Raw genomic sequence first — 22,959 nt, forward strand, 5'->3', positions numbered from 1 at the left:
GATGCAATATACGTGTAATACATATGCCACAGCAATAGGTGGCGATGTAAGGTAAAACAGGAAGGCTGTTTTAACCAATGAAAATAGTTTAAAACCAGAAAGGGGAAGTGTGGCCAATACCAAAACACAAACAACAATGGCGACTCGCAAGGGTGCGTCGTTTGTTTGCTAGCAAGAGGAGCAGTCTCCTTCGTTGCTCATCCAGGCGCCGCCGTTGTTGCATCAGGTTGAGCAGCTGGAAATGGCAGCCCAACGCAGCTGACAGCAAGCCAATAAACAACAACTTTGTCACGTCCATATTAGCCAAGTTATCAAGCGAAGCTAGTTAACCTCTAACCACCTTCTAACTGTCGTTGCTCTGTGTTTACATTGCTGTGCGTGCAATATTTACACACGCAACCGCTGAAACCCGAACTGGCCAAAAACCTCACCCTGGACCCCGGTTTCAAACGACCACGGTTTCAGTGTTCCAAAAGCACGGTTGCATGTGGACACAACAGTAAAACCGGGAACATAACTTAACGGTTGCAAAATTAACCGGGTTAGTGTGGACAGCTCCTTACATGCCAAACTAGCTGCTAGGCATCAATTATGGAAACATATGACATGGTGACATAGTGTGATGTCACACAGTCACGGAATTAAAGGCGGGGCTACTGACGAGGCGTTTCAGGAGCAGTGTTTTCAGTGGGAGAGAGGAGCTTCTGTCGGTGCGGACTTTGACCTGTTAAACTTTTAAGATATTTTGCACAAGAACAGAGATCCTTAAAAAAAAAAGCTCCATACTTCTGAGGATGCATCCTAATACTCGAGATCACGAGAGGTCGATCAAAACAAACAGGCATTTACTAGCAGGACGAATAAGAATTGCGATGCTGAACATTTGGTGAAGAAATAAAATATTTATTATTCACACACTTGATTAACTGTATCTTTAGAAACACGAAATAAAATAAAGTGAATGCACACAAAAAAAAAAAATCAAGAAATTTTCATACACCATACGGCAGTTTTTTGGTTGAAACTACCGTGTGTTGGCACAAAATAAAGGAAACACATTTAAGAAAAGTGCTCATTTAGACACAGTCGGAGGTAGAGATACAACACGAAGAGAGGAATTAGAAAATTAGGACATTCAGACTCAATTTTACAAATAACAATTGAACACTGAGAGATTCAAAACAGCTGTGGAATAATATTATTTAATTAAATAACACCATCGTTTTGAGATTGTATTTGTAGCACCTTGTGCTTTGCGAGGTCACCTTCATGCTACCAGTTGTTTCTGCCTCCCTTTGGCAGAAATATGATTTCTTCCTCCATGGCTGCGACACAAAACGAGCCCCATTAGGACGAGGAGTTTGTCAAATTGGAATGTTTCTTTTTATTTAATGCACTTAACCCTCTCTTGAAAAGCAGCACCACTTGGAACCGTATTCAACACTTGGGGGATTGGAACAGATTTTAAGCTCCTTGTCCTACGTGGCTCCGTCCTCGTCCTCTTGTTCTGGCAGGCTGCCGGGACAGGGCTCCATGGTAACAGCGACGCCCATGCCGCTGCGTCCGACGGGCATGTCGGTGACGCACGTCCATTCATTTCTCTCCGGGCAGTAACACTCGACGCTGGCCAGGAAGCCGTGCTGGTTAAAACCTCCTGGACGGACACACACAGACACACACAGACACAATGTTTAATGAAGCTGTTAATAAACCAATTAGGGATCTAATTGTCAACAGTTGTGTCAGTGAATAATCAAATTAAATAATTCTGTCTTTACGTAATTTATTTCTAAATTCATGAATGGATTAGTAAAATTATTCTTTTTTTACTTTTAGGGTTTTAATTGATATTATTTACTAGTGTCGTTCGTTATTTCCTCCCGATCTGACGTTTTATTTGCCGGCTGCTCGTCTCTTCACTCTGAACATCTGAACCACTCTATTTAATTAACACAGAGGCACTAAGCCACATTAGGAGGAGCTCACACTGTTGTAAGTAACCGGCAAACCTCCTGACCTAACTGTTTTACTCATTAATCAAAATAATTGAATTACTGGACGAGCCTGTATTGTTGTTGCTTCCACAGGCGTAAACATCGAGGGGTATCTTCACATATACCAGAGATATTAAAGGCTTTCCTAGGATTGACTTACTACCAGATGAAACGTAGTTTAACTCGTAAAAAATAAGACATAAGTGTTTGTGGCAGCGACAGCCCGTAAAAATATGAGATCATCGTTTAATTGGCACTGACGTAGTTTCGCTGGAGCTCCTCTTCGGGCTCATGAAAAAGGTACAGCGGGATTAGATGCATGAAACTACTCATGTGCTAATTAGTGATTAGCCTGACTTCAGACGATCAACAGTGATCAATACAGGCGTCATCAAAAAAAGGATAAAATAGTTCAAATTTTAATCAAAATAAAGAGATACGATTAAAAAAAGATAGAATAACGAAGATAACATTCAATCTAATGAGCAGAAAAAGGTTAAAAGAGAAGAAAATTAACTAAAACAAACAAAAACACAAGTATCTACGAAACACATCTACTAGAATGGCATTCAGTAGAGTGCATACCTCCGCCAAGGCCCAACAGTCCCCATTTGGTTCAATCAAGCCCAATCAAAAATCCACTTTGCTACTACATAGCAACTGAAAAAGACTAACCCTCCATGTAAACATATTGAAATACCCTAGATCCAGATTTTCGTAATCAAGATTGATGACCAATAATGCCAATAAATACCCTCTATCGCACTGTTAAAGAAAGTGATAAAACACTCCTGGATCCAAACCAAAAGTTAATCGGGTCCATTGCGAGCTGAGAACCATCCTACGTTCAAGTTTCGTGGTAATGTGTTCAGTAGATTTTGTGTAATCCTGCTGACAAACCAACAACCGGACGCGTTCGGAAACCACCGTGGCGGAGGTTAACCAGATAAAATAGTTACATCGAACAATAATCAAAAGTATTCTGATGAATGATGTTACTGACCGAAGATGTAGATGCGCCCCTGGTACACCGTGGCTCCGTGTGCGCTGCGACAGTTCTGCATGGCGGCCCGGGGCTCCCAGAGGTTCCTGGATATATTGTAACGCTCCACAGAACACAGCTGGCTCCGCCCATCATACCCTCCTATGGCGTACAGGTATGAGTTCATACTCACCAATCCTGCAGACGCAGAGGAAAGTTCAACGTCTAGGACGAAATGGCAGTGAAAACTCACCAAGAACCGCACGCCAAGATATGACGTGACACTCATGCACTCACCCAGGCCACTGCGTATAGTGTTCATGGGCGCCAGCTGATGCCACGTGTTGGTGTCGGGCTGGTATCTCTCAGCAGTGTTCCAGCGGTTCTGCCCGTCGTACCCGCCCGCCACATACAGAGCGCCGCCACACGCCGCCACTCCAGCGCCCAGACGAGGGACCGACATCGGGCAAACAAAGGACCAGCGATTAGACTCTGGATCCCACCTGCAAAACAAACAGCAGCAGTGAGTTACACGTTGTCAACGCAGAAATAATCTGTTGACAGTTCCTAATGAAGCTACGTGTAAGTCAATTAATATAATCAAATTAGGGAATCAGTGGCGCAAAACTTTAAATGGATCAGAGGGCAGCGGCCGCGTGCAGCAACCTTCTCAGTCTGCCCGAGTCGGTCGACTTTAAGTGGATTAGGTTAAGCTGGCAGCCATGTTTGGCAACTATTGACGGGCTTCATTTGAAGCCAAAGAGGCCGGGACGCCACGGAGCGCAGACAGAGACAAGAAAGTCCACATGATTCTGTAGACTCAGTATGTGACGCCGTGGTCCTGCCCTCTCACTGAACTTACATAACGCAGAAACAAGCGATACGAGGAAGCTGGGGACTTTGTAAATGCAAATAACGCGACATAGAGGCGAGTCACGACGAGGCGGGTCGGCCTGCGCGTTCACCCGCCTGGTTAATGATTAAAAAGTTGTTGGCTCAGTTCTCGGTACTGGGTGTATTCCAGCTGTAAACTGCCGATAGGAGGGTGGCAGATATTACATCAGCTGCTCTCCAACGTTGGCGACATGCCCTTGACAAAAGCTCAAACGCGGGTCACTCCCCGGAGGTCAATGCGCACTGACCCTGACCTCTGAACTCTGGAACGACCGCACGCAGCAAAGCAAATCTCACCGATAAAGATAAGACGTAATCTCAATATTAGCACCTCTGGGACCTCGAGGAGAGGCCGGGCTCCCTGTTGATCCTCTCACATGTTGCCTGGATCGTTCAGGAAGCATCCTCAGGAGCTGTTTTTTTTTCTTCTTTTTGCTGCCAACCATTGTCACCACAAATGCTCTAATCTGCTTTGATGCGTCTCACGTTGAGTTTTCATTTCAACACTTTCATCAGCTTTCATTAAATTTAGCGGCTCCTCATGAAAAAAGACTTCCAAGTGTCGTCTGACGAGGGCTAATAATTCTCTTGTGACTTGCATCTTTTGGAAATCTATACTCCTGAGCGTAAAAAAAGAAACGCTAATGGTATCAAAAGAGCTGTCACTTGGCTTTACTTGTGTTTTTTTTTGTCACTAATTGATTGAAGCTGATCCGTGGCAGCTTTTAAAAAAAAAAAAACTCCTCCCCGCTCGGCTCGGTGCGAGATGTAAAGCATTCCAGGTCGGCATTCCTGGGCAGCGTGTCTCGACGCGCTTCTCCGTGTTGTCGTCTAATTACGCTAAGAGGAATACCTGCGAAATTCTTGACTGCTCTTTATTTTGAATGGCAGCTTTTCATCTCATCTCTCTGGTGCCATTATCCATACCCGCACTGAGGTAAATGCACTTGACAATGTGCGTACAGCGGGGAGGAAATCCGCGCTTATTGCGGTGTTATTCCATTAAAATCAAATTGCTTCTCGAGTGCCTGGTTGAGTGAATTAGTGTCTCACTTCTCCACCGTGTTGTGATGCGTGGAGCCCTGCGAGCCGCCGACGGCGTAGATGCAGCCGTCCACCACGGCCACCCCGACCCGGTTCCTTGGGATGTTGAGCGAGACCCGCTGGCTCCACTGGTTGGTCATCGGGTTGTAGCAGCTCAGGGCGCTGGACTCCGTGTTGTTTTGAAGCGACAGGTTCCTCCCTCCGACCTGGAAAGAAAAAAAAAAAAAAAGAGGGATTAGAACGGAGCTTATGTTTGAATCTCTTCAAGCTGTCAAAGCAAACATTTGTCTGTTCAGGAGTGGCAGGTAGACGCCAACACAAGAAGAATTAAGTGGGTCAGAATAGAGAATGTGCCGGTGCAGACAGCAACGCAAGACTGAAACAACACAACACAGTTTGAATCCAGTGTGTTTCCAATGTATCATAATATAGAAGTGCTTTCTCGGCCTCACCAGTCGCTCATTTTTTACTCCATTGGGTTAAAATTTGTCCTGAACATCCAAGAATATGCATTTATTTAAAAACAAAAAACAAAATAATACCAGTAAATAATTTTTTTTAACCCAAATCAAGAAGCTTTCATTTTCACAAACATTCATGTCTCCATTATTTTTCATTTCCTTGCAACCACATTTTAACTCTGTGTCGTATTAATGCAGTTCTCTCACATCTAGAAGTTATTAAGTCCGGCGTTAAAAAATTGAGAGCCTCAGATCTCGCAAAATATAACTTCAGAGCTGAAAAACTCACTTTCTATTGTTACATTTCTAACAAGAAGGGTGATTTTAATGTCCTTGAACGTTTGTTTTTTTTATGTGAATGTGTTAATATTCATTGCATGTATATGAAAAATTCAAAGATGCTATATTTCTCCTTCATAGTTCTTATATATTTCTATAAAAACTGGTTAATTCTTCCTTCTACTGGCTGCAATATTACAGTCGGTGATTTCATTTCATTGGTACATATTTAGCTCTGAGGGATAAACTTAAAAAATTCAGAACTTAAAGAGAATGTGGAGGACAGCTATAGGATTATGGAGGGTTTCATGAATTTAATAGACGTTCATTGATTAGAAGAGAATAGAAGTTTGAGTAATGCATCCGTGACATGAACTGGGCAAAGTTCACGTTCTGGATGAGTTGGCACGAAATGACCCTTTAGTTTACTGCCACACACCACGAGTGTGTTGGAACACGTGGGTGCAATCATCCTGCACATTAATAATTAATTGACCTTGTTTCATTTTATTATCGATCATTCAGTCATTCTTCCCCTCAGTGAAGTTCGTTTCTCTGGAAAGATGTCTTGTCTCTTATCTTATCTTGTATATTTCAATGGTGGTTTGTTGCAACTGGTGCAACTTACAGTGTAGAACAGCCCGAACAGCGCACAGGCTCCCAGACCGCTGCACGGTGACGCCATGTCGGCCAGTTTGAGCCAGCAGTTCCTCCTGGGATCGTAGGCCTCCATGGAGGCCAGGGAATGCTGCTTATATCTGAACAGAGGCGAGGGAACAGTGAGTGGGTAGATGCATTATTTAAAAAAAAAAGAAAAAAGTACACAGCAGAAAAAGACCAACGAGAGAAAAGGCCAGTGATTTAATATGCTGCCACATGTACAGATGCATTATGGGGCTTTATGTGAATTAATCTATTCTTCAGCATGTCAAGCCTTGTACCAAATTGCTTTAATTAACGATGATCTCTTTTACAGGGACAAGGAAATAAATAACATGACCCTCAAATAACTTAAAACAGCTCACACAAAAATAAGGGCTCCTACAGATTGTAAGGAAGACAGAGCGGATGACCTCCTGACAGCCACTGGGTGGCAGACTGAGACACTTTCTGGATCAGTGAGGCGCTCTGCTCACAAGTTGTGTACCATAACTGGACTCTCATGCTCTGAACGCAGCTTACTCAGTAACACGTATCTCGTAAAAAGTGAGAAAGGAGCCATTAGCCCAAAGTGCCGCCTCATGATAAGTGTCTGATTATTAACAAATACATTTTGTTGCATAAACCATGAGAGATAATCACCCGCCGGCCACGTAGATGAGCTGAGTTCCGCGGTTGGGTGCAGGGGGCAGCTTCCTCAAAGTCATATCCTGGAAGATTTTAGACAGGAAGTCCTTACAGGAATTGGCCTGGAGTCAAAAACAAGACATAAAACTTAAAACCTGTAAAGAATTCTCACATGTCTGTTCACTTCCACGACAAGGAGAACGTGAAGAGCTGCTGGAGTTTACCTTGAGGAGGATGGGGCAGGACAGCAGCTGGTTCTTCAGGAACTTCGGAGGGAGGGCGTAGATATGGACCGCGTTCAGGAGGGCGTGTAGGTACTGGGCTCTGCCCTCCATGTCCCAGCGGACCCAGTCTGTGCAGGCCTTATACACCTAGCGTGGATTTATTTAGACACATCAATATGAGGTTTAGATGCATCTGGATACACTCTTATCTTAGAGCATCAGTGGAGATTTCTTGGTGTATGTTGAGGTGTAAAAAAAACAATTGTTCCTGAACGCCACACACCTCAGACTCACAGAGCACCTTCAGACTGTCCTGACTGATGAGCTCCAGCAGCTGGCAGTGAGAGAGGCTGAAGAACTCGTCTTCTTTGGTCACCTGGGGACACAACAGTACAGAGAAAGACACACTGACGACCGGTTGTGCACATTTCAGTCCCTTTTTTCCCATGCGTTGCAATCGTACTTTGCGCCTCACCTCGCTGAAGTGTGTGTTGATGTACTCTCGACTCCGCTGGTGCAGCTCCGTGCAGCCGACCTCCTCGGCAAAGCGGGCGATGCCGATGACATTAGCCGGCTCCAGGTGCTTGGTGAGGAAGTCGCAGCACGCCTTGGCCACGTCCTCCACCTGATACCTTGTAGAGAACAACAGGAAAGGGAAGAAAAAATTCACAGATTTACGCTTTTAGGTGGAGAATATGCAAGAATTAAATGTTTCAGGGGCAACCTTTTACACAATGCGCTGCAGTTTACACACTGTTGGTTTTACCTCATGGCGCCGAGGAGCAGGTGCAGCACGTACTTCTCTCCCACCGTGATGTGGGAGGTGTAGGCAAAGTCTATAAGTTTTCCCACCACCTGGGGGCAGACGTCTCGCAGGGTGACCTCCGGGGCGCGACACTCCACGAAGCTGCTGGTGAACATGGCTCTGAAGTAGGGGCTGCAGGAGGCCAGGACCACCTTATGCACCTGGATAAAATAACGAATTTGATTTTATTCAAAATATGGATCCGCTAAACTTTGCTTTTGACTGAACACCAATCCTGTATCGAGACCTCCAAGTCACGAAATATACGAATACTGATAATAGTAAACGCTAAAAAAAGCTTTTAATTTTCCCTTTACGACCGTTCATTAGATGAAATAAATTCAAATGTAATTTATTAATCTTCTACGAGTTTATTGTGTTTTCTTCTTACTCTTTTATTATATTGTATTTTATTCTCATGGCACAAATTTCACTGTAAAAATGTTAATGTCAAATGAACCAGAAGGCTCAATAATTTAGAATTTAGTGACACAAAGTCAAGTTTATAAAGCTCTCTCGGGACGTTCTCCACGGGCGCAGAAGTAGAAGAAGAAGTAGAAAATCTGAAATAATATTATAAATAGATGCAGCAAGTCAAATTTTTCATCCCTTGGGACGACATGCATGACTGGCGCATGGCTCTGAAAACAAATTACGTTGTCGATTGTGGCGCTTTTTAAAGGTGCAATGCGTAAGTATCGTCCACCTGTTGAATGCATAATCCCAACACCACAACTGGTACCTGCCGCTAACAGCGTTCTGCTTGTGCACCTGTGACTGTAGCTACTGTTAGCTTGTTAGCTCAGCTAGTTGGATCACCAGGTTAGCGTCGGTCCTGGTGCTAGCCGGTTAGCATGCCAACTTTACTAGACAAGACATAAACTGTTATTTATTCACAATCTGTAGATTTTTTTTATTTTAAACTAATATTATTACACAGTGCAACTTTAAGTTTGTAAATTTAGATTTTTTTTTCTCCACAAAACTGCACAGACTGCGTTCTGATCATCTAAGTCAGCGGGTGTCTCACCTTGAAGTCCACCGTCCTGTCCTTGTGCGAGACATGCAGCACCAGGTCACACAGCATCTCCTGCCGCCTGAACTCCTCCATCGCCTTGAGGGATCTGGAAGCGTGGGTCTCCACCGAGTAGTCGAGACAGCCGGACCCATGCATGGACGGGACCGCGATAGCCGAGAAATCAGAGTCGCATGTGGGACGTTTCTTCCTCGATGGACAATGCATTCTGGGAGAGAGCGCTCCAGATTCTTTTCTGAGTAACTACCTGTTCAGTCTTACAGTCTTTCACAAGTTCAAGTTTTTAGCTATTATCCCATTTGAGTTTGATTTTCAACAGAGGAAATTCCTTTGGTCTTGCTCCAGCTAGCAGATGTCCTTAGTTCCTCCATTTTGAACGGGATTCACCACAAACGTCCATTAATTTCCCCAAAACATTAGGGTTGTGAGCAGTTTAATGTCATAATCCATTGTTGAACCCAGCTACAGTCAGTGGGCAGAGCAAGCAGTCCAGAGAAAAAGTCGGTCTCTACATGAGATACGTTCAGCTCGTACGTTTCCCGGCGTGAACGCGGCGTGTAAACAAACTTGCGGACTGTTCTGTCACCCACACATCCAGGCTCCAACATGACTGACAGCCTCTGAATTAGGGTGCCAGACAGTTCCTTAAACCATGATCGTTACATCGCTGCGGGTCCACATTTTACAAGTTTCAGGGTTTTGAAAATAGATCAAATCCGACAGTTCCTCTGTGCTTTAGTGCTCCACAGGAAAGCGGTCAGGGGCCGGAGGATGTGTGTAACTGCACAATCCGATGTGTCCTGGCAGGGATCTCTCCGGCCTTATCTGTTGTGACGTTTATCCTGCGTAAGAAAAGAAAATCAGTTCAAGCTGCGATAGATGACATTTCGCTGGGTTGCGAGGGAAGCTGGCATAATCATGTGAATGTGTCGTTTTCGTTTACTCCTCGTGCATGTGTGTGTGTGTGTGTGTGTGTGTGAGAGTGTGCGAGGGAGTGCATGTCACACACTCCGGGTTTCACTTCCTCGTGGCTGAAATAGAAAAGACACACTCGGTCGCTGCTTCATGCCAAGGACAGCGACTTTGTGTTTTCTGGGCTGATTCATTTCTTCAGAGCCGCTTATAGTCTTGGACCTCGACATGGAAACTTTTCTTCTATACGAGCAGCAAAACGAGTTAATTGCTCAAGTTACTTGAAAGTTAATCTGCAACTATGCTGATGATCCATTAACCATTTAATTCATCTTTAAAGCAGCATTATGTAACTGTTCTACCTTAAAATAACAGCTTCAAAATGGTAAGGTGACTTATAAAACTGTGGATGGTGTCTCTGTGATGGCCACACCACATCACTTGTTTCTGCACTATGCGTATTTCGGAGATCGCGCAGGATCACAGTGTGTGACGCTTTACGGCAGAACATCCCACACAGCAGCAACTGTCAGTGATTTTGGTGAAAGTGGATCATATTTAAATGGAAAAAAAAGCTTCCTGGTTTTCTCTCTGATGTCACCCAGCTGCTCCACCTCACCTCTCTGTGAATTACGGAGTTTCCAGAAAAGCAACCTGTAGCCGCTCCGCACTGTAGCTACACGTTAGCTCTGCCGGCCGACTGCAAGACGAGGAGCTGAACTTGCCTATATTTGAGTAATGTAAGGCTTTCGAAGTTATAAGAGGCAAGACGGTCAACTTCGCCAAGTCAGGCGATTTCAACAGAGGTTACAGGTGTTACAGTCTCTGGTAATAACGTAGCATGCTAGCTTCGACTGCCACATTGAGCTTGCATCAACATGTTGATATCAGTTGTACAGAGTTTTTTTTTTTGGTAGTTGGCACATTACTTCACATTACATCTGACAAATTGTTGGCAGAAACCTGTGAATTGTATTTTTACGACAGTCGTGTTGCATGATGGGAGGCGCCAGTCACGCAAACCAATTACCACAAAGTCAACAGTCAACATCGGATGGTATCAAGTTCTGCCCTTCTCGGTCTTCGTGATAAATTGAATCGTTTTTGGTGTTTTTTTGAGGACGATTTGACCAAACGACACATTGAGGACAAAATCTGGAGTTAGTTAGTCAGAGACAAGCTTCGTAATTAATCAGTCAAGTCCAGTTAAACGCTCTTTCCTCTTCTTTCAGCTGAACACGAGACTCAAAGTGCGTGACTCACAGACGAGTGACTGAGATTCTGTGCGGAGTAGACGTGTATGAATAAGAACCAACACACAGAAAACACATTCACATCACAAGAAGCAACAGAAAACATGAACAAATTCCTACCAGACACCAGAAGCTGTCGCTGACCGAACACTCTGCAACTTCCCCTTCATCACATTCACTCCTGTGCTCCCATTTCTTTTCTGCGCGAGTAGTAAAACCACTCCCCTCGTGTGAGAGAGGGCCGGTGTTATCATCCAGCTCGTCTCTGCGCTGACTGGAACCTGTTTGACCGTCTACCTTAACTCACATGTCGGAGGAGCAGCGCACTAATAAGGCAACAGGAAATCGGCGAATTAAAAGTAAACACCCTGTGGAGGGTTTTCAGACACCCCCTTATCTCACGATTCATGATTAAACCTCCAGATTAACTGTCAATAAACCTAAAATTAGAAAAAGTGTGAGCAAAGAACTTTTTTGAACTGAGTCAGATGTTTATCATTCCCCCTCGGGAGTTTAATGTGATGACTGTACGCAGGTTTGAACGGCGCACCTCTCTCTAATAAGGCTCTAATTAAGGGTTTCGTTAGATTCTTGTCAATTAATAAGCCTCTCCAGCGCAAGTGGAATCCTTCTCTGTCGTTGGCATGCAGGTGAATGTAGAACAATGTGTAATCAGATGTGACTTCAGTCCAACGTTATGAGAAATATGCTCATTCACTTCCCTGACCAGAATTAGATAGAAGACTAACCCGACTCCAGGTGTGTCCATTAACAGCACAATGAGAAAAGGTTAGCTTAGCTTAGCATAAGTACACAGAAAGTACGTCATGTTTGCACAAACTTAACTTAGGTAAAATTTTGAGGTACTTCATTTGAGTATTTCCATTTGCGACCACTTTATATTTCCACTTCTCTGCATTTTGGAGGAAAATATTGTACTTTTTCCCAATTAAATGTATTTTTTTAAAGCTTTAGTTACTAGTTAGTTTGCAGATTACATGCTGCGTCAGAGCCAAATGAGCACATCATTACATTTACAATTAATCAACTGTCCATCTTATTTCACAATCAGATGAAAACACAGATTCCAGTTATCAAGAAAATGGTGAATATTGGACCGTCGACAGAGCGGTTGCACTTTCATTTCACTGCTGTTGCACATGTATGATTGCATGTGATAAGTAAACCTTTGAATCTTTTGAATCTTGTTAATTGGCAAGGCGAGTAATCAGTTGACACAAAAAATTATATATATAATTTACTGTTATGTGTACTTTTGCTACTCAAGTAAAGTTATTATCAGATACTCAAGGGAGCATTTGTACTAATATCGAAACATGATATCTTCACTTGACTTTTCAGTTGTTTTTACATCACGGCTTTTGAAAAACATCCATATCACAAACTAAGCAGCACATTCTGACTGAGAAACACGACTACTTCACTACTAATCAGTGGAGCTTTACTAATGAAATTAAAGTCACGCTGCATCTTCAAGCATCCGCCTCACATGATTCAGAGGCATCCAGCGGACTCCTCTACTATGTCGTAGTAGTAAGTAGAAAAAGCACAATGTGTCTCTTTGACAGGCTCCTGATTATCTCCGATTACCTCCCAGCTCGTTTCTTATTCACACCGTCTAGGTTTGGGAATATTTGCTGCGATTTTATGATCACAATGCTTAAGATGTGCCCGCACATTCCTGAAATAGAGGGGTGTTTTTCTCTTCACACAACGCGGAGCAAATGCATATCAAGCAAACATGAAATCTCTGCATTCCAGAGCGTCACTCTCTGCTTGCAGCCCGAAGCAGAACAAATCAGTCAGGAGCCGACTTCGGCGGAGTTTGTCAATGTAGAAGCCTCTAGAATCAACAGCAGTGGAGACATTTTTAGCCCTCGAAAGAGACAAACCCAGATCCAACGAGTGACCAAACTTTACTTTGACCTTTTGAGAACCACAGGTAGCGCTCACACCACCTGACCGATCTATCTCATACTTCTTGTTTTTTTGTACTGTCAGCATCTATCAGATGTTCGTTTTCAACCACTTTGTGTGCGTGTTTCATTGAGCAGAGCGCAAGAAAGGGTTTTTCGGTCAGACGGAGTGCAGCTTTGCAGAGTTGCACAATCAAATCTGTTCAGCCCTCGAGCCCTTTTCCACCGGTCATATGACCGAACGTGTGAGACAGAAAAGGGAGGGAGAGCAGACACGCAGAGAAAATAGATTTCGCCGGGCGACTTACCGCGATTAAGAGGGGGAAAAAAAAGCGAGTAAAAAAAACAAAACAGACATCTAGCTGAAGGAAGATGTAGAAAGGAAGAGATCAGGTCGAGGAGAGGTTGAGATAAGGGAAGGGAGAGTCATTAATACAATAGAGCCACTCAGTTTTCAATAAAGGGCCATTGTGTTTGGATATATCAGGCTGTCCTGCTCTCCTGATCAGGCTTTAATGGGGTTAACAGTAAGTGACTGTGTACACACACAGTTCTCTGAGCTCGGCTACTATACAAAACATTGCTCAAGCCTGCAGGAAGAGAAAACACTGTAGGAAGACTGTGAGAACACTGTGGGAACACTGTGGGAACACTGTGTCACTGGGACAGTTTTATTGATTCGACCCAGGTTTTGTAATGTGACCTGTAATGTCCAGCTTGGTGTTCAATTCAGAGTGTGGCACTGAAGTTTTCTTATCGGCTTCACGGGTGAGATCGTATTGAGAGCCGAGCGGGAGTCAACCAACAGCCATCTGATGCTATGTTATTTTAGAGGCTTGTAAAGACTGGGTGGAGGACAGTGGATGTGGCACGCTCTGTGGATCTGTCGGTTCTGGAAGCCTACTGCTGAGGGTCCATTTGTTGTTCTGATGAGTTGTTTTGTCCAAAAACACATCAGAAAAAGGTTCAAACTTGTTTCCAAAGCCCACGTTGAGGTTTTCAAATGTCTTGCTTGATCCACAACCCAAAGATTTTCAGTTTACAGTCATAGAAGACGACACAAAATAGAGATTTTTTGCCATTTCAATTGCTAAAATCAAAAATGTTTTAGCAGACAAAAAGACTACTGGTGCTCTTCTTTGACTCTTTTAGCTTTAATTGAGTAGAACGATCTCAGAAAAAAGGAGATCAGTGGTTATTCACTAGGTTAAAGCAGTCGCCGCAGACTTCATAAAAAGAAACAACATAGGCAGAGTTAACCATTGACAGACCGCTGCTGTTGGCAGATGGTCTGCTGGGAACACGTCAGCCTTTAACATGAATATACTGCAGCGCTTAAAGAGTGAAGACGCCCTCCATTAACCTTTTGAAAATACGCTGAGCCATAATGACCACAGGCCATTTTGCAATGTTTTGTGACATAAGCTTTTTTCTGCCATGTCATCTTTCAGCTGACTCGGGTCAGAAGCTGCTGATGACAAAGCTTTTATTCTGAAAAAAAGACCTCCCTTAGAAAAGGACCTTCGGGGAGGATTAGGGGGTTAAAAAGCCTCCTCTTAAGAAATTTGGTAGTCAAAAAAAACTCGCTGTGCAGGAACTACGGTGACCTAAAATAACACTTGAGAGTGAAGATTGCCCAACGCTGCTTCCTGACCACAAACCCACCATGATAGAAACGCTGAATACAATAAAGAAAGAGCATTCCTTTGTTATCTGTGGTGAAATGTTCGCCCTCATAAACATTTGTTCTAATATTGTCGCAGCCTGTCGTGCTGTATCGGGACTTTGCAGCGTGTGTTAAGGAACTGATTTATTTACTCGTCGTCGCGGCTTGTTCTTTTGCATTTTAAAACGTCCTTTTGTAGTCTTCCTTGGAAACGATGGGACGTTTTATTTCCCCGTTCTAACGCCCACGCCGTATATTTACACGTATACCTGCATTTTCCTACTGTAAGTGCTGCACAGCTCTCCACATCCTGGTGTATTCACTTCGCTCTGCTACAACCGCTCATACTGTACTTTTCCGACAAATCGACATATACCTCTCGCTCTTATTTATATATATTACACACGTCTGTACTACTTGTACTCAGCGGAATTACATAAAGCTGAGTCTAATCTAATCTAATTTTCCTGCAGGGCTTCAGCTGAGTCATCTTGTGTTATCTAGAACTGAAACAATATAGATAAAGGCTCTGACGTCACGCTGTTTAACAAGCCAATTAATCACCACAGCAACCACTGTTCAGGACTTCAACCACGTCTACCTTTACCTGTTTGTGTTGTCATGTTAAGTTTATCCCTCACCGGTGTCTACCAGCTCAGGCTGCAGAGCGTTGTTTCAGTAATTAAGCTACATGCAAACAGTTGGAAGAGAAATTCCCTCATTTTTTGTGGAAACCATCGCCTATTTTTACTCCTCTCTTACTAATCCGGGCTTGAATTTCTTGTTCTACAACACTGGCGATGACTTCCAGCCTCCTGTTTTACTCCACACGCCCACACACGCAACCTCGTGTCAGGCGGAGGGACGAGATGGGAGGCGAGTGAGTACCTTAGGCCCGAACCACCACATAAAATCTCCGCGTCCTCAGCTGACACCATTATACCAGTCACCGGCACCTAAGCCGGCTAAAGCCTGCGATACACACAGTAATGTTACAGGATAATAGTTACATCAAGACTTGAGCGACACGGCCTTAGAGTAACATCACAATATTGCATAACGATGAAGTGCGTACAGGGAAGTATTAGAAACAAGCAGAACAGTTTGGTAAGTTTAGCAAATGACATCACTGTACTGTAATGCAGCCTTTACAACACTTACACTATATCACAATATAATGATCTACTAAAATCTAAAATGATCAGCTGTGTATTCTCATATCGCTATAACAATTTCATGCCCAGACCTAAAATAAAAGGATGGTCATACATTTTAATATACGCATGTTTTAAAGTCTAAACCATTAGTGAGTTATTCAGGAAAACAAGCAGAAGATTAATTGTTTGAAGTTGACAAATCCAGAGAACAGTGAAAACTGCCTGTCACAGTGACGATCTGCAAATGTGCCACACTCACAAGTCCAAAGATCAGCTAACCTGCCAACACTCTACAATAACCATCATTAATAAATGGTAGATATATTAAATATTACTTCATAGTGATAAATGCTTTGTAGACCAACATTAGCTGCAACCTCTTAAAAAACAGCCGCTTGATAAATGCTTTGTAAAAAATGTCAATGTTTGATAACAGTGAAATAAATTATTAAGTAAAGTTTAATCGTGTATTCACTAATGACGGCTGCAACCACAGAAGTTCAGACGTTTAAAGGGGCAATGCGTATTCAAACTCAGAATTTCAATATTTACAAAAGTAATCAGGTAATACAAGAAACTCATAAATGTGTATTTTTGCCATAAGTTAATAAACAAGTTGCACTCAGCGGCAAATAAGGTCCACAGAACGCTGTTTGAAGCTAGAGAGGTGGCAGAGTCCGCCACAGATAAACACAATTCAACGAGTTTGTTTGTTTATCCAATTTACTGAGTCATGAAAAGAGTTTGGCGTAAAAGAATCAGTCAAAAAGATCTCTCTTCCCCAAAACTGCATAGTGCTCCTTTAAACTTGAAGATTGATTATAGTGGTCAATGGATTATTGACTTGACTAATTGTGGCTGTCAGATTATTTGTAAAGTTTAGTTTGTTTGTGTTTCAGGAGCTTTAATGATCAGAGACGATCCGATGCTCGGCTCTCTGCTCATAGCACGCAGAGGACGATAAGCCAAAGTTTCAATTCCGTTGTATGAGTCTGCGCACTGGTGAGGAAATAAGCTGAATGGTCGACGACAACATAATAAACTACCGGATATGTGAGAGTGCAGAAAGAAGAAAAAAAGCTGCTGTTACTGCGATGTGGTAGGAAGCAGCACAAGAAATATCCCGATCACAAACACACACGACACGACCACGTTTGAATCTCTCTGTGATTTTTTCTTTTTTTTTTTTCTCTCCGAAGGGCGCGTCCGCTCACAAACTGCACTCCTGACAGAAAAACAGCTGGAGATTCACTCACCTGAACCCGCAGCTGTCACGAGTCCGCAGCGATATCCTGGCGGGGGGGCGAAGTTTTACGCACGACTTTTCTTATGTTGTTGTTGTGTTTTCCAAACACGCAGCGATCGAGTCTCCGTGGAAAGAAAGCTTCTCCAGACGCGTCTCGTCTTCACGTTAAAAGGCGAAATGTGGCGAGCTGCGAGCGTCGCTGCTGTTCTGCGTCGCCGCGGGCACTGATCCAAAGTCTGGGGAGGAATTTGTGCACCGACATGACTCTGCAACTCTCCGCGAGCAGTGCGCGGGGCGGGGAGTACGCGTGCACGGGGGACCCACACGGCAACGAGGCAGGAGAAGCATTCCTCAAACTGAAACTGAACCTCGGCCAGGGGCAGGACTGACAGGGATTATACAACCGCACACTCACCGCTGCTCAACAGCCTGCAGCAGGAGAAAACCCCCTTCTTATCCATCCATGCACACCCACACATTTGCTCTGGAGAGCAGGCTTCAGAGGAAACACGCAAACAGTTCCCATGAAGTTTGATGACCGGTGATTCATGGAGAACAATGAGGCCGGCCTGATGAATCATCCCGGCTGAGAGTGATACTTTATCTTTCAGCAAGCAGTAAACCCCATAAGAACATGTTGAATGTTTAGGAGATTATGTACATGACATGATATTAGCTGATAAATCTATATCCAATATGATCGCCATGAGATTAAATATAATATACAGTAGTGAATCAACAAAAATCAATGAATAACGCATAATAATAACAAGCATCTGAAAGGTTTATTAATCTTACCACTACGTCACAATAGCTGTAGATCCTGTATGTGCATGTTAAACCTGTTTTGTTGCCAAAACAAAGCTGTTGATGTCCCGAGGTCTCGTTCAAAACACCCAATTTTGTCACTACAAACACTGCTGGAAATGTTCCTGAAGTCTCACCAAAAAAACACGGTTTCATCTCCACAAACACAGCTGCAAATTGTCCCAACGTCTCATTAAAAACAGTTACTTTAGCTTAAAAAATAGCTGAAGATATCCTGACTTCTCGTCAAAATAGACAGCTGGATATTGCCCTGACGTCTCGTTCAAAATACCCAATTTGGTGCTTAAAAAATCAGATGGAAACGTCTCGACTTACTGTCAAAAATATTTTTTTAAATAGTTGTCTGTCGCCACAAAACTGGCAGGAATTTGTCCTGAAGTCTTGTTTGAAACAGAGTTTTGTTATCAAAAAAAAAACAGTTTGGAGATGTCCTGACTTCCTGTCAAAAGTATTGTTTTTGGGTCGCCTGAAACAAATCAGGAAAGCGTCCCAAGGTTTCATTAAAAACAGCTGTTTTTGCTTAAAGAATATTTGAAGATGTCCTGACTTCCTGTCAAAACTAGCAGTCTTTGTCACAACAAACACAGCTGTATACTTTCCTGAAGTTTCATTAGAAACACCCAATTTTGTTACTTAAAAAAACAGCAGATTCTTGCTGTCAAAAATATTGGTTTTTTGTCGCCACAAACCTGGCAGGAATTTGTCCCGAAGTGTAGTTAAGGACACACAGTTTTGTTGTTAAAATAAAACACAGTTGGAGACGTCCTGACTTCTCGTCCAAATTAGCCGTTTTTTTGTCGCAGCAAACAACTCCGGATATTGTCCTGAAGTTTCATTAAAAACATCCTGTTTTGGGCCACAAACACATCTAAGCCGACTTCCCATCAGAAATTTGTCCTGAGGTCTCATTAAACTATCATACTACTATACTCAGTGATTTCACACTTGAAAATGTTAAAAAGCAGTCTCAAACTGTGGTCACTGGCTCGGCAGCCTTCTGGCATGTTTACTTCCTATAATGTTTCTTTTGTGAGAAAATATTTTATTCAACCAATTCAGCGAAATCAGGCTTCGTCCATCCAGCCCTTCCAGTGGTGATGAAAAACCTCCGTTAAGAGCCAGTGAAGCCTGCCAGTTGAAATACAGATCTGCTTCCGTCTAAACACAGCTGGGAGGATTCTGGCAGCTGGTATGTGACCGCTCTCCAATATTTTTGTCAACTCATTTCCAAAAGGAAAAAGAAGAAGAGAAGAAACAAACGAATATAGAAGGAAGGAAAGTATCTCCTTACACTGAGAACAGTAACCATTGTCCGTGTGTCCCCTGTTTTTGTTATTCTAAAGGATAAGTTCACACAAAAAAAAATTACAATGCAGTCAGTTTTCTACTCACCCACATGCAGCAGAAGAGTCAGGTGAAGTTCATAATCCACAAAACAACGTGGCAGCTTTCTCCTAAACACGACGGTAGATGGGGGCTTGTTTCAAAACATAACAAAGGCTCCATGCAGCTCGTCCGGTCTACTCCAAGTATCCAGAGATCCCAAATGAATTTTAAAAAAGACATCAGTAAAGCACATTTTGAGGCTAAAACCTAAAATGCAGTAGGCGCATCTAAAACATGCGTAATTAGTTTATGTTCGTGTGGTTGTTGTTTTTTTAAATGGGTTTTTTTTTTTTGTATGAAAACTAGATGTTTTCCTTCTCCACAGTCTACTGCCGCGTCTGAATCGCTCTCGATGATTCTCTAACGGTTGACTGGCCTGATGAATGAACGAGTTGACAGTCCGTGTACACACAGAACTCCGTTAAGAATGACCGAATTTGAAAGGATTAATCCGACGAGAGAAAAAAGCTTAAGGGCTCATTTTCATTGTGCACCCATGAATGACGTTTTTGTCCCCGAGATACGTAAACCCATCAATCTCTCCCCTCACCTGGGATCCTTTTTTTTCTTGCTCCTGCACACTAGTTCAGAGACCAGACCTCAGATGAACCGCTACACTCTGTACGTGGATATCTTAAACAACAGAGGACGTGATAAGCCGCACCCTTGGCAGATGCTCACACTCAACATGCTTGACTTAATTCAAAGAAATCACAAGCTGTCTGTCAATGAATGACTTGCAACAACAGCCATTGAGCCACTGATCTCCAGCATTCTTTAAAGATCACAGGATATTTCGAGGTCCTTCAAGAAAAAAAACATTTGGACTACATCCTCTTCATACCCTCAGACACTTTGAGACACTTCTAACAAGTGATAATCGTGGAAATTATCGTGGGAGGAGAGGGATTAAAGTCTGAATAAGTGTTTGAGCTCTTGTCAGGCGGAGTCCTCAGTTTATCCGTCAATGAACTTTTATTTTGAAGGGCTGTGGCTCCTGGGTATCTTCCTGACATTTACAGTTAAGACACAATCTCACTGAGATCATCTGAACCTTTGTCTTCCTCTGTCAGTTAAACAGGGGTGTGTTTTTTTTCTTCGAAACCGCAGCATATTTCAGACGGTGTCAGCCGAGGTGACATTCAGGAAGTCTTAATGTTCCGGTGATGACATTATCATCCACACTTCTCACACCCTCCAACGCCAACAACATAAAATAAAAACAAAGCCTTGCAGATCGGATGTAAGTATGTGTTGCATCATGTTCGGTTGCTCCACTAGAATCTGTCTGCGCAGTTTATTGGCTGCAGATTATCTCTGTTTCTCATTATAAACACAATGGCAAATCCATAATGATGTGAAAGTTAACATTTACACCGCAATCCACTTATTTCTCTCCCTTTCGGACAGGTTTATCCTTTACATTTCATTCATTCACTTACCTTATCGTCTTCTACTCTTTTACTATAGTCGTTTATTTTATCACCTGCAAACTCTGTGACTCTAACGCACACCTAAGCATTTACCAGGTGCCATAAAAGTATAAATGTCTCATCTTAAGTCAGATTATAAACAATAGAAAGCACGCTCAATTACGGTAAGAGGCTTTTGTTGCCGATAAACATTATTATGGGAGGTGATTCACACCTGGTGATTCATTCTGTGATACTATGGAAATAAAGGCGTGGTGAGTGCATGTGCAGGAATGTCTGTGCGGGCATGTGTGTTCCCATAAATGTTTTATAGATGTTTATCTGCGCTTAATGAAGCCGAGAATTAAATAAACTGAACAATCTAATGCAAAAATAAAGTGTAAAACTAACTTTTTAGTTAATTCCAGTGTTGAAAGTCTTCACTGATTGAGCAGCAAAACCAGAGAGACCCTTTTCTTTTTTGTTTCCGGCAGTCTTCTTCCTTGTCAAAACCCTGCATTTTTATTACCCACAATGCAATTCAGCCACCAGCAGTTTGATCCAGGATTTGGGTGTGTTGAGCGGCATCCAAAACCGAATCAGGCAATTAGCATTTTGCGGCGGTGCAGGAGGACAAACCTGGGAGTGAACGATCACTCGGTCAGTGAACTCGACCTGGGTGACGCCCCGTATCCAGAAAGGCGTTTTCCAGCCACGGCAAGTCTGCAGAGCATTTCTGCAACCTCACAGCAGCATGAATGTCGTGTGAAGCACCAAGCGACACAACAGAACCTCAGAGACCTTTTTGTGGACCTCTGTTGTTTGTGCCTGTGTCTTTTTTTGGGCCTGTATGACAGCATCCCTTTCATCCTGACAGTCATTTTAGCCACTAGCAGACAAAAGCTGATTCTGTTACACCTTTTTTTTTATAGTTTTTGATTCATCAGCGAGCCTGCGCACACGTCCTGATTTGACCCGAACGAGGCCTTTTGTTAGCAGCGGGTAGAGTAGCCCTCAAGGCGCCCGCCAGACAGGTCTGGTAAAATAATTTCTTTGTAACTCCACACCTCCAGATCTGTTTTCATTTTCACACTTGAAGTTATTCCCCTAAGTTTCCCTTCAAGTCAAGGTGCATAAACGTAATTAGGTTAAGAAAATATCGACGGCAAAATGTGTTTAGAGGATGAAAAGTAGAAGAAAAACAGCACAAAAATGACAGACGGGGTTTTGTTGATGCATTAAAGGCCACGACGAACCAGTTGTCTTAACCTACATTGATCTACGCATGAACATTCGATGAGAAGGGGGACACTGTACATTCTTATTAACATAAATCAGATAAGGAGGTTTTATCTGAACATAAACTTTGATTATTGTTTATTTAGTCAGATTATAAAATGAGACCTACTCGGATTTGAGTCCAGGTTTTCAAGCTTGGATGTTTTGGCACTCTGACAGTTTACTGTTGTATTCTTTTATAGCCTATTCATTTTCTAGTGACTAATATTTAATCATAAACAGTGTACGTAGTACTCTGATTCTTTTCTTCTTAACTTCAGTGCTGTTTTATCCGTCCAGATGTTTGAGGTGCGAGTTGCACTATCATCACAGAGGTGGCGACGTGCACGGACAAGAACCTCATGACGGCGCGGGATGTGAACATTAATCCCACCACCCGTATCCCTCTGCGCGGTGATACGGGTGGTGAGTGTAGTGCAGTAAAAACAAAGCAGTTCATACGTGAAACTGCTGACAACGAGGTCTGCGGACGCTCTTGAGCAACTTCTGTGAAAAGACACTGCTGTTGAGTTTTTAAAATGTATTTTTTTTCTGGCAGCTCAAACCAAAGCAATCCAGATGCATTAACAGCACGACAGGTAACCGGGGAAAAATATGTCATTTTGATTTGGGGGTGAACTGTCCCTTTAAGTAAAAACAGCTACAACACATATACATACTCCTGTTCAACTTAAAGTATGTATAAAAAGCAGAAGTCGGTGTTGCATCATTACAGCATATGTTATATTATTTGATCATTTTAATATTGTTGTTGTTGGATTTAACTGAAGGCTGCATCGTATTTTAAGAGCTACCCAAGCAAAGGAAAACTACATCAGAACCATCCAAACAAAGTACATTCAAGTAAACGTGCTTGA

General features: G+C 42.9%; 1 protein-coding gene across 2 annotated transcripts; it reads right to left on the reverse strand.

Annotated features, from left to right (window-relative positions):
• Positions 1-887: 887 nt before the first annotated feature.
• keap1a (kelch-like ECH-associated protein 1a) lies at positions 888-17,634 on the reverse strand. 2 transcript variants are annotated; one of them, XM_030392182.1, is made up of 12 exons: positions 17,188-17,634; positions 9,001-9,848; positions 7,932-8,131; positions 7,641-7,797; positions 7,449-7,541; positions 7,166-7,312; positions 6,957-7,063; positions 6,283-6,412; positions 4,924-5,120; positions 3,274-3,479; positions 2,998-3,174; positions 888-1,654 (listed from the first exon to the last, which is right to left on the reverse strand). In XM_030392182.1, exons 2-12 carry the CDS (start codon positions 9,211-9,213, stop codon positions 1,479-1,481), a joined length of 1,803 nt encoding a protein of 600 aa, XP_030248042.1. In that variant the 5' UTR covers positions 9,214-9,848; positions 17,188-17,634; the 3' UTR covers positions 888-1,478. The 2 variants fall into 2 exon arrangements, with proteins under 2 accessions (XP_030248042.1, XP_030248043.1); XM_030392183.1 differs by lacking the exon at positions 17,188-17,634 and adding an exon at positions 11,292-11,350.
• Between the last annotated feature and the right edge of the window lie 5,325 nt (positions 17,635-22,959).

The sequence above is a fragment of the Sparus aurata genome, chromosome 16 (assembly GCF_900880675.1).
Source record: "Sparus aurata chromosome 16, fSpaAur1.1, whole genome shotgun sequence".
In the NCBI taxonomy this organism is placed as follows: domain Eukaryota; kingdom Metazoa; phylum Chordata; class Actinopteri; order Spariformes; family Sparidae; genus Sparus; species Sparus aurata.

Bases quoted from the DNA above. Each gene is read 5' to 3' on its own strand.
- keap1a (XM_030392182.1), bottom strand. From the start codon at position 9,213: ATGCATTGTCCATCGAGGAAGAAACGTCCCACATGCGACTCTGATTTC. The intron at 7,798-7,931 runs GTAAAACCAACA...GTTCTCTACAAG, and splicing joins CTGCTCCTCGGCGCCATGAG to GTATCAGGTGGAGGACGTGG. The intron at 7,542-7,640 runs GTGAGGCGCAAA...TTGTGTCCCCAG, and splicing joins TCAACACACACTTCAGCGAG to GTGACCAAAGAAGACGAGTT.